The 11,287-nt window shown below is 60.5% G+C and overlaps 6 protein-coding genes across 6 annotated transcripts; 3 read left to right on the plus strand and 3 right to left on the minus strand.

Annotated features, from left to right (window-relative positions):
• Positions 1–8: 8 nt before the first annotated feature.
• MRET_2215 (homoaconitase) lies at positions 9–3,041 on the plus strand (the record flags this gene model as incomplete). Its single annotated transcript, XM_027628842.1, has 1 exon — positions 9–3,041. The coding sequence occupies one exon, from the start codon at positions 9–11 to the stop codon at positions 3,039–3,041; it is 3,033 nt and encodes a 1,010-aa protein (XP_027484300.1).
• A 12-nt stretch (positions 3,042–3,053) lies between these two features.
• MRET_2216 (suppressor of G2 allele of SKP1) lies at positions 3,054–3,629 on the minus strand (the record flags this gene model as incomplete). The annotated part of the gene is made up of 1 exon (XM_027628843.1): positions 3,054–3,629. The coding sequence occupies one exon, from the start codon at positions 3,627–3,629 to the stop codon at positions 3,054–3,056; it is 576 nt and encodes a 191-aa protein (XP_027484297.1).
• Positions 3,630–3,679: 50 nt separating this feature from the next.
• Positions 3,680–5,224, plus strand: MRET_2217 (alpha-1,3-glucosyltransferase; the record flags this gene model as incomplete). Its single annotated transcript, XM_027628844.1, has 1 exon — positions 3,680–5,224. The coding sequence occupies one exon, from the start codon at positions 3,680–3,682 to the stop codon at positions 5,222–5,224; it is 1,545 nt and encodes a 514-aa protein (XP_027484298.1).
• Positions 5,210–6,610, minus strand: MRET_2218 (Ras suppressor protein 1; the record flags this gene model as incomplete). The annotated part of the gene is made up of 1 exon (XM_027628845.1): positions 5,210–6,610. The coding sequence occupies one exon, from the start codon at positions 6,608–6,610 to the stop codon at positions 5,210–5,212; it is 1,401 nt and encodes a 466-aa protein (XP_027484306.1).
• A 94-nt stretch (positions 6,611–6,704) lies between these two features.
• MRET_2219 (orotidine 5-phosphate decarboxylase) lies at positions 6,705–8,660 on the minus strand (the record flags this gene model as incomplete). The annotated part of the gene is made up of 2 exons (XM_027628846.1): positions 6,705–7,762; positions 7,790–8,660. The coding sequence occupies 2 exons, from the start codon at positions 8,658–8,660 to the stop codon at positions 6,705–6,707; spliced, it is 1,929 nt and encodes a 642-aa protein (XP_027484307.1).
• A 99-nt stretch (positions 8,661–8,759) lies between these two features.
• Positions 8,760–11,265, plus strand: MRET_2220 (kinesin family member 5; the record flags this gene model as incomplete). Its single annotated transcript, XM_027628847.1, has 2 exons — positions 8,760–8,788; positions 8,817–11,265. 2 exons carry the CDS (start codon positions 8,760–8,762, stop codon positions 11,263–11,265), a joined length of 2,478 nt encoding a protein of 825 aa, XP_027484286.1.
• Positions 11,266–11,287: the final 22 nt, after the last annotated feature.

The following is an 11,287-nucleotide window of genomic DNA, read 5'->3' on the forward strand; positions in this document are numbered from 1 at the left end:
ATCGAGACATGCACCAGCTATTCGCCCGTCGAGCGAGGCGTGTGACGCATGGCGTGCGCGTTGGAGCGCGCGCCTGCTTTGCGACGCACGCAGGATCGGAAGCTCGTGTGCATCCGTCGCGCATGCCGCGGTACGCTGAACTGCTCGAGCAGCTGTCGCAGGTCCGTCCTCTGGTCGGTGGCCGGCCCCTGACGCTGTCGGAGAAGCTATTGTACACGCACCTGCTTGATCCGGCTGTGGATCTCGCAGGTGCAGGTGCTGATGCCAGTAAGGTGCGTGGTGCGCGGTACTTGCGTCTTGGCATCGACCGCTTGGCGATGCAGGACGCGTCGGCACAGATGGCCCTGCTCCAATTTATGACGTGTGGCATGTCGCAATCGGCCGTGCCGGCGAGCGTGCACTGTGATCATCTCATCCAGGCATTTGAGGGTGCGCAGGCGGACTTGGAGCGCTCTCTGGACACGCAGCGTGAGGTATTTGCGTTCCTCGAGTCGGCGTGCCAAAAGTATGGCATTGAGTTCTGGCGTCCAGGCAGTGGTATTATCCACCAAATTGTGCTTGAGAACTACGCGGCTCCCGGTCTGCTGATGCTCGGCACGGACTCGCACACGCCGAATGCGTCAGGCCTGGGCTGCCTCGCGATCGGCGTGGGTGGCGCGGACGCCGTCGATGCCCTCACTGCCACGCCATGGGAGCTCCTGGCGCCCAAGGTGCTGGGTGTGCACCTGCATGGCAAACTGTCGCCATGGTGCTCGGCCAAGGATGTGATTCTGCACCTGGCCGGCGAGCTGACCGTGCGTGGCGGCACGGGCTACATTGTCGAGTACTTTGGCGCTGGACTGCAGACGCTGCCGGCTACGGGCCTGGCTACGATGTCGAATATGGGCGCTGAGATCGGTGCGACGACGAGTGCGTTCCCATACACGCCCGCGATGGGCCGCTACCTTGGCGCGACGGGACGTGAGGCCGTGGCGCGTGCGGCGGAGCAGGCTGCTCGTGCGGGTCTTTTGAGCGCAGATGCCGGTGCCGAATACGACCGGGTCATTGACATTGACTTGTCCCAGCTGGAGCCGAGTCTGAATGGCCCTTTCACGCCCGACCTGAATATGAAGCTCTCGGACTTTGTGGCGCGGGCGCGCCAGGCAGACTGCCCGCACCCCGTCGAACTGAGTGGGGCATTGATTGGGAGCTGCACGAACAGTAGCTATGCTGATATGAGCCGCTGTGCGGACCTTGCGCAGCAAGCACAGGCGCGCGGCATGAAAGTCCAGGTGCCTTTGGACGTGACGCCCGGCTCGGAGCAGGTGCGTGCGACCATGGAGCGCGACCAGATTGAAGCTGCGCTGACGAACGCGGGTGCGCGGGTGCTCGCGAATGCGTGTGGCCCGTGTATCGGCCAGTGGAAGCGTGCGGACAAGCAGGGCGAGACCAATGTGATCCTGACGTCGTTCAACCGCAACTTCCGTGGTCGTAACGACGGCAATGCGCAGACGCTCAACTTTCTCGCCGCGCCAGAGATTGTCACGGCGTATGCCTTTGCGGGTCGTTTGGACTTTAACCCGATGACGGATGCTCTCACGGCGCCGGACGGGTCCGAGTTCCGATTCGCGCCGCCCGCGGACAAGGAGCTGCCTGAGCATGGCTATGCTATGGGTGATGCATCGTACATGCCCGAGCCGATGCCTGTGCCGCAGCCGGATGTGCGTGTGGACATTGATCCGAAGAGCGAGCGTCTCGAGGCGCTGCAGCCGTTTGAAAGCTACTTTGCGCATGGCTCGTATGAGCTCCCGCCGATGCGGTGCCTGATGCGCATCCGCGGCAAGTGCACGACGGACCACATCTCGGCCGCCGGTCCCTGGCTCAAGTACAAGGGCCATTTGAGCCACATTGCGAACAACACGCTGATGGGCGCGGTAAATGACGAGACGGGCCGCGTCAACGATGCACGCGACTATGAGGCCGTGGAGCCGCGGCACGATACGATCGCTGCGATGGCTCAGCGATACAGGGCGCGGGGCCAGCCATGGGTCCTTGTCGCCGACCACAACTACGGCGAAGGCAGTGCGCGTGAGCATGCGGCGCTGCAGCTGCGTCTCTTTGGCTGTGCGGTCGTGCTGGCCCGCAGCATCGCGCGCATCGCGGAGACGAATCTGCGGAAGCAGGGCGTCGTGACGCTCTTGTTCGAGAACGAGCAGGACTACGAGCGCATCGGCAGCGGCGACATGGTCGAGACGGTCAACCTCGCTGACCTGCTGCGTCCCGGTGTCGAGGACGTGCAGGACGTCCAGGTGCGTGTGCGTGTGACCAAGCTTGATGACGACGGCAACGTGCGCGAGCAGTTTGAGCTGCCGACGCGCCACTCGCTGAGCAAGACGCATCTCCAATGGATCCGCGCCGGCTCGGCGCTGAACGACATCCGAGCGAAGGCGTCTCGCCCGCCGAGTGCGCCCTCTGTGCCGCGCTCGGACGTGCGCGCCTTTTCGACGTGTGCGGTGCGCCGCGCTGCGCCGCCGCAGGTGGTGCCGACCGGCAACGACCCACGCTACGAGCAGCTGCGTCAGTTGCTGTTCCCCGCGCCGCCCACGGGCAAGAAGAACACGGGGCCCAAGACGCTCGCGGACGCTGTGGGGCACGGCGATGTGTCTGCCGACGTCTACGAAACGATTCACCGCGCATGGAAGCTGCATCAGCGGCGGCAGAAGGCGGCCCTCGCCGCGTCGCTCGCGACCAAGCGCGCCCGCCTGGACGAGGCCCTGGAGGACCTGCGTCGCACCGATACCACGCTGTGGAAACGCGCCAACGAGTACAGCAGCCCGACGAAGCGCAACGCGGAGGAGCAGCAGCGCCTCGCGCATCTCGGTCTGTCGCAGCAGGCGAGTGCGGACGGCGGCGAAGTCGCCGGCAGTCGCATGCTCGCCAAGAAACGGGCTCGTCTGATGGCCCGGACGCGTCTGGCGACGCTGTTTCCACGCGAGCTGCGTGCGCCGACCATGACGCCACCGACGCGCGGCTGGCCGTCGTATGCCCCCGATGAAGAATAAATAGAAAAGATGTCATTGCTCGTATCGCCGCGCCTCCAAGCCTTGAGGCGCACGGACCGACATGGTCTTGTCCTTCACGTCGGCCCAGTTGGTGCTGAGGGCCGTGCCGCCCGACTCCTGGAAGCTCTTGACCATCGCGCGGCGCGTGTCCGGGTCCGCGTCGGCGTACAGCTTCTGGAAAAAGGCGTTCAGCTCCGCATCGCCCGAACCGGAAGGCGGCGCGTCGTCCGCGTCGGTATAGTCGAGCGCATCCCACTTGGACGCGGGACGCGGCGCCGTCGACGGCATCGATGCAGGCGCAGGCGCCGCAGCGCGTGTGCCATCAGCTACGAGCGTCGGCCACATCACGCCGCCTTCGCACTTTCGTAGCGTCAGCTCGATCTTGGACGGCACCACAGCCACGTCCACTTCCGGCGATACGGGCGCCCACAACGACAGCGTGAAGGCGTCTGACAGCGCCGGCGCACACACACGTAGCTCCTGGCCTTCGACACGCACACTCACGTCTTCCTTCGGCTGGTGCCGCACATACACGCTGAGCACGACGTGCTCCGCCGTCTGATAATAGTCGTGTCGTGGTGCGCTCATGCGAAAAAAAACGGCGCGCCAATGGAGGTACGTGTCCTTCCACCGCGCCGATGGAACGAGCCGCGGCTGTGCTGCTGGGCACGGCGATCAAGGTGCTGCTATGGCCTGCCTACCGCTCGACTGACATGGAGGTGCATCGGAACTGGCTCGCGATCACCTATAGCCTGCCGCTGCGGGCATGGTACGTCGACGCGACCTCGCCATGGACCCTCGACTACCCACCGTTCTTTGCGTATTTGTCGTGGCTCCTTGCACAGCCGGCGGCATGGATCGATGCGCGTATCGTGGACGTGCAGCGTGGTCTGAACTACGATGCGTGGTCGTGCGTCGCGTACATGCGAGCCACAGTGCTGTGCACGGAGGGCGTGCTGGTCTACGCCCTGTATCTGCTGTCGCGATGCACGATGGGCGACGAGACGCAAAACGTATTGCTCCTCAGCATTCTGCTGCATCCAGGTCTGCTCATGGTCGACCACATTCACTTCCAGTACAACGGTTTCCTATTCGGCGTGCTCTTCCTATCGCTGTGGGCCGCACGGACGCATCGCCCCCTTCTCTGTGCCGCCCTGTTTGCCTCGCTGCTCCAGCTCAAGCACATTTACATATACGTCGCGCCGGCGTACTTTGTGTACCTGCTGCGTGCGTACATGCTCCCGAGCCTGCCGACGTCCGCGTCGGCGGTGAGCGCGGCGATCGATCGCACCATCAAGCTTGGCGCTGCGACGCTCGTGCCCTTCCTGCTGAGCATCCTGCCGTTCGTGCTCGATGCCATGCGCGACGTTTCGTACGAAACAAATGTCCTGTATGCCATGTACACGCGCCTCTTTCCTTTCCACCGCGGCCTCATGCACGCGTACTGGGCACCCAATGTGTGGGCGCTGTACGCAGCCGCCGACCGCGTGCTGCTTCGACTCCAGCACCAGACTCTGGCTTCCACGTCGCGTGGCTTGGTCGGCGATACGGTGATGGGTGCTTTGCCGAACGTGCCGCCCTCGACGTGCTTTGCGTTGGCCCTCTCCTTGGCCCTCGTGTACGTTGTGCCGCTGTGGCGAAAGCCATCGTATACTCGCCTGGTCGTGTGCGTGACACTGTGCGGCATGGCCTCGTTCGGCGTAGGATGGCACGTACATGAAAAAGCCATCCTGCTGGCCGCGTTGCCCCTGGGCCTGGTGGCGCACCGCCGCTACGTCGACTGGCGCACCTTCCAGATCCTGAGTGCGGTGTCGATCGTGAGTCTCTTCCCGCTGCTGTACACACACCAAGAGACGCCGATCAAACTCATCTACTCGCTCCTCTGGTACGTCATCGTGCATCGCTCCGTGTCGCGCCGCGTCCTGCGTCCGATGCCATCCAACGTGAGCATTTTATTGCATGCCCTCGAGACGATCTACCTCTACGGTCTCGGCGTCCTGGCCGTGTGCACCAACGTGGCATGGCCCCTGCTGATGCACTTCGCCCCCACAGCATCCCGGATACCCTTTGCTCACATGGAGTTCCTGCCCCTCTTGCTCACGAGCGTCTACTGCGCCATCGGATTCGTGCATTGCTGGCTTCGACTCTCGGTGTCGTACCTCCTTGACTCACCAGCCATGTAACGCAGTATCGTCTTGCCGCTTGCCCAGCAAGGCAGCGGCAGACGCAGCCGGCTTGGTTCGCGTCTCGTTGACTTGCACCACCTGCACGACGCCCGACGGTGCTGGCTCCGAACGCGCGTCCTCTGGCTCCTCTGGCGCGGCAGAGCGGACTGGCGCCGCAGGTGGGATCTCTGTGTCCATATCCATTTCCACAGCCTTGGCAGTCTTTTTGCGCCGGATCTTTTTGCGTCGTGGCGCCTCAGGCTCGGCTGCAGGGATATCGGGAGTCTTCTTGGTCTTTTTGGGTCCGCGACCACTGCGCTTGCGTGCCTTTTTCGGCCCATCATCCTGCAGGGGCGCAGGCTCAGGTGCAGGCTCTACTTCCTTGCGCTTCGAGGGTATCGTTTCAGCTGGCTCTTTGAGAGTCGCTTTGGGTGCGTGAAGTCGCACATTGTCCAGAATCCGCAGCGATGGCAATGCCTCACACAAACGTGAGGAATAGCTCCTATCACCCGCGATCGGGTTTCCCTTGGCGGAGAGATTCACAAGCCCATGCCGCTCTATATCGTTCGTAGGCCGCTCTAGTAAGGGCTCGACAGCATCCCAGTCTTGCAAACCGCAATCACTCACGTCCAGCAACACGAGACCAGGCGCACCACCATCGACGCCTCGGCCCCAGGCTGCTATGTGGGGCGGTAGGACACCGAGCTGTGTGTTTCCATTGAGGCGCACTTCACGAAGATGCGAGCACACTTGAAAGTCGGGAATGCCATCGCAGGAAAGCGCATTGTGCCCTAAGCTCAGCTTCTTCAGGTTCGGTACGGAGGCAGGCATTGTCTTGGGCAAGGCTTTCAGGTCATTATGAGAGAGCACCAGCGTATTGAGCTCGGGCATATGCGGGAACGTCGCTGGTAATGCAGCGATGGCGTTGTGGGATAGCACAAGCGCCTTGAGATTCGATAATGCACCAAGAGCGGGTGGAAAAGCTCGTAGGGTGCAATGCGATGCGTTCAGGACGCATAGTTCAGGAAGAAGATCCAGGCCGTCGATGGGGCCATCCGAGTCGCCCAATGCCGCATTACCGGAGAGATTCAGCCACGTCAGTCGACGATGCAGAGGGGCCTGACCCGTCCGCTTGCCCACTTTACGGCTTTGACGCACAGCCTTCGCGAGCCAGAGTAGATCTTTTAAACCATGGGGCCATGCATCGGACGCCTGAATGTTGGACACGTCTAAGCGGCGCAGCTGTATGAATTGAGCCAGAGTTTCAGATACGGCCTCACGAGGTGGGAGCTCATGCCCAGCTAGCGATAAAGATGTGCTGGAGAGCACGTCTGAGGCCTCCGAGGCGGATTCCGTCACGTCCTTGTTGGGGCGAGACGCCTGGCGGCTCTTGCCTGAGGGCATGAGGAAGAAAAAATCCCTGGTCCCTGCACGACTGGGGGGCAAAAAAAAAGGCCAAAATTTATCTCTAGTGGGCCGATTTCTATACACAGCAGGACTACCACTCCAAAGCCTGGGAGGTCGCTGCAGACCGCACAACTGCCTCCGTAGGCGTGACGTGCGCATCTGCATCGTCTTGGATGGGCACCGGTCCCTCGCCTCGGTCGACCGTGCCGTTTTTATAGTAGACAGGCACACGCTTCCCCAATGTTTTGGGATCCACCTTTCTGTACGAGGGACAGAGCTTGGCTCGACCAATGTAGCACAAGTCACAACGAGGGCTTACAGGTAGGCATATGACCTGTCCGAATCCCACCATTTGCTTGTTAATGACGCCATGGTATTCGCGTGGAAGCCAACTTTGGAGGGCGAGACGCGTCTGTTCAGGTGTCTTGGTCTTGCACCATCCCAGGCGGTTTGATATGCGGTGGACATGTGTGTCAACACCAATGCCCACATTAAGACCCATGCTCTGCATCTGCAAGAAAGCCATTTTCGGACCGACGCCAGGTATTTCGCACAGCTCGTCAATGGTGCGAGGCACATCGCCGTGGTGCTTCTCCTGAAGAATGCGTGTCATGCTCTTCAAGTAGTCTGCTTTGCGCCGATAAAAACTGACTTTGCCGATGCAGTCGATGAGCTGATCATGCGGAGCATCACGGAGCGACGCAAGCGTCAGGCCGTCAGGCAGTCTGGTCTGGAGTTTGTACACGGCATCGGCCGTGACAGGATCCTTGGTCTGGGAGCTGAGCATCAAGCTCACCAGAGTGGTGAATTGTCGTCGCTGCTCCTTTTCCTTGTCGTCCTCTTCTTTGCCGTCGGCTCGTAGCCGTCCACGGTCGGCGCGCCGCTCTTCAAGGCCATTTTCCTCACATCCCATAGTGTCCACTGGCGTGACGATATCATCACGCTGCTTTTCCAACAGGTCATATACTTCCTTCCATCTCCGTGGCACTTTGATTTTGCGCGCTTCATCTGCTGTGAGCTCCATTTTGATCTTCTTCGTGGGCGATGCTCTCGGTTCTGGCTCGAGCGCCTGTTTGACAGGTGGGGGTGATTCCGCTTTGACTGAAGTGTGTATTTCGCGAGAGTGACGAGACGATCGACGAGGGAAGCCTGCTGTTAGAGCTACCACCTACGTACTGTGCGAAGTTGGCGCCAAACGTTCCAAGTACGCCTTCCATCCGGCCTCACGGTACCGCTGTGCCTGGGCCTTGACAGACTCGAGAGCCTCTGTGCGGGACAGGTCCTTGTTGAGTAAAGCCCCATAGATACCCCGGCCCACAATCATGACGTCGCATCCGCTGTCACGGATCACTTGCTCAGGCGTCCGGTACTGTTGTCCCTTGCCATCGCCTTGGACGTCCATACCCACACCCGGCGTCAGGATGAGCAGATCTTTCGCACGCTGCTCATGTGTTAGATCAGGATCCAAGTGCGCCGGGTCCTCATGCACGCGGTGCATGGCGATGAAGCCGAATACAAACTGCGACTCGTCCTGCATGGCGGCGCGGACATTTGCGGTCGTGTAGGTGCCCGTGGTAAGGCTGCCCTTTGTGCTCATCTCAGCGAGAAGAAGCAAGCCACGTTGGTACGGCACACCCACTGATGCCAAGCCAGAAATGACGCCGGGGCCTGGGATCAAGTGGGCATTGGTCATGTGCGACCAGCGCACAATGCGATGCACGCCGGCCGCGTACTGCAAGCTCACTGTGTTTCCGATGTCGGCAAACTTGCGGTCTTCGAAGATCATAAAGTTGTAGCGCACACTCAGATGCGTCAGCTGCTCGACCAAATCGTCATCAAAGTCTTCGATGATGTCGATATGCGTCTTGATGAGGGCGACGTACGGTCCGACAGCCTCGACGACAGCGAGAAATTCCTCCTTGGTTGTCACGTCTACACTCACACACAAATTTGAGTTCTTGTGCACAATCGTCTCAAGCAGACCTTTGGCACATGCGTTCGGATGCTGCTGGGCCCGTTCTTCGTAGGTGCGGTTGGCCGCCGACATGAAAGACGGAGGGGAAGCGGTGTGGCTAGGAGTTACATAAGCGACACACGAGCTCGTCCAGTGTTGGTGGGGCGCTGTTCTTGCTGCACCGCGAGCTGTATGGCAGCTCACGTCAAGGTCGTTGCGCGGTACGTCTGGCTACGAGCTAACAGAAAGGTTTCGGCCTGCGCAAGTCCAGGGCGAGAGTCTTCGCTCAGGTGATGATGCGGTGATTGTTGAGCATCATGACACGCAGTCGGTGCGACTGACGCGTGGCTCCGATGCCGTGTTCACCTTTGATCATGTATTTCCGATGGATACGAGCCAGGCGCACGTATTTGACCACAGCATCAAGGGCACAGTGAATGATGTGCTACAGGGCTACAATGGCACGATTTTTGCGTACGGCCAAACGGGCTCTGGCAAGACATATACCATGATGGGTGCAGATATCCAAGACGACCACACGCGCGGTATCATTCCTCGCCTCACAGACCAGGTGTTTCAGGGTATTTTGCACAGTCCGCCAACGATTGAGTACACCGTGAAGGTATCGTTCATGGAAATCTACATGGAAAAAATCCGCGACTTGCTGGCGCCTGATCGTATCAATCTGCCGATCCAGGAGGACAAGAGCAAGGGCGTGCGTGTCAAGGGCCTCTCAGAGCACTACATGAGCAGCCCTGATGAAGTATATGATGTCATTCGAAGAGGCACAGGTGTGCGTGTTGTTTCGGCAACACGCATGAATGCTGAGTCGTCTCGCTCTCACACCATTTTCACATTCACCGTCCAGCAGCGTAATACCGAGACGGGTGCCACCAAGTCTGGCTGCTTATACCTCGTTGACTTGGCAGGCTCGGAAAAAGTGGACAAGACGGGCGCGAGTGGCCAAACACTCGAGGAGGCCAAGAAGATCAATCGGAGTCTGAGTGCTCTCGGCATGGTCATCAATGCGCTGACAGATGGCAAGTCTGCGCATGTGCCGTATCGGGACTCGAAACTCACACGCATCCTGCAAGAGTCGCTGGGCGGGAATTCACGCACGACGCTGATTGTGAACTGCTCGCCCGTGGCGTACAATGCGGATGAGACGCTGTCTACGCTACGATTCGGTGTGCGAGCCAAGTCGATCAAAAACAATGCCCGCATCAATGCCGAGCTGTCGCCCAACGAGCTGCGTGAGCTCGTTCGAAAAGCACATACCCAGATCCACACGTATCAATCGCATATCAAGCAGCTCGAGACGGAGGTCGAAGCGTGGCGCCGAGGTGAGTCTGTGCCTATGGATGCATGGACCTCTTTCTTGGGTGAGCAGGCGCCTTCTTCGAAAGATGTGTCGGCGTCTGCGGCGGTGGCACAAGAGCAACGGCTGATAGATCAGAACCGCACGTTGGAGGCGGAACTCATGCAAGCGCGCTGGAAGCTGGAGGAGGTGCAGATGGAGAACCGCGAGCTGAAAGAGCTGGCTGACACGGCGCCGTCTCATGAAGCGCCTGCTGAGGTGCGGGTGGTGGAAACGCCTGCGCCGCGTACGAGTCGCGAGCAGCGTGTGGAAGAGATGCTCCAGGCACTGGAAGGGCGCCAGGTGGCGCTAGAGCCGGTCATGGCGTGCATGAAGCCATTGGTGTTGGCATGTCGCCAAGCGCCCGACTTTCCCTTGCGTATGGACCAGCTGGAGTGGCTGGAGGAAGAGTTCCTCCGGACGCATATGGCCTTGTCAGAGCAGGTCATGTCGACGCGTATTGCGACGCAGGAAATGTCTGTGCTGCAACAGCAGAAGCAGGCGCTGGAAAGTCGAAATGCGGCGCTGCAGCAGCGTTTCGATCTGATTACGAACCAGATTGGCGCCCTCGAAAATGGACTGCGTGTCGGTGAAGAAGGGGCTGTGCAACTGGCCGAGCTGCGGCACATGCTCGAGGAGCACTCGTCGACGCACCTAGAAAACACAAGCTCCGAAACGCTGCATCTGGAGCAGCTGCTAGCGATACGGGGGGAGGAGACGGCTGGGCTGCTGCGCTCGCTGGAGGACCTGAAAGCAAGTCACGAAGAGCAGCGGCGTGCCATGACACTGCTGAGTGCGGCTGTCGTGCGTGGTGACGAGCGGGGTCCTGATCCAGCGTGCGTGCAGCGCCTGGTCGATGCGTCTCGGCAGATGGAGAAGGCGCGTGAGCTTGTGACGCTGCGATTGCGCGAGTATGAGCGACTGAAAGAGCGGCTCATGGAGGGTCTGCGGGAGCGGAGTGAGCGTGTCGTGGACCTGGAGATGGAGCTGGAGGCGATGCAGGATGAGTACCGTGTGCTCCTCCAGAACATGGACTTTGGCACGCAGAAGCGCAAGATGGCGGTCATTGAGCGACGCCTCGAGCAGCTGATGGGTGTGCAGCAGCGTCTTATTGAGCAAAATGCGACGCTCAAACGGGACGTGGCTCTGGCGGAAAAGCGCCTGGCCTCGCGTGCGGACACTATAGAGGAGCTCGAGTGGCGACTCGATGCACAGAACGTCGACGAGGCATGGGACTCGTCGACAGAGGCGCATGCACGCATTGCCAAGCCGCTGCGTGGCGGTGGGGCCGAGTCGACGGCTACCCCGCAAACGGCGCGCCGCTGGTTTTTTCACGCGTAGCTCCACATAGGGTACGTAGCTT

This window comes from Malassezia restricta, chromosome III (assembly GCF_003290485.1).
Source record: "Malassezia restricta chromosome III, complete sequence".
In the NCBI taxonomy this organism is placed as follows: Eukaryota; Fungi; Basidiomycota; class Malasseziomycetes; order Malasseziales; family Malasseziaceae; genus Malassezia; species Malassezia restricta.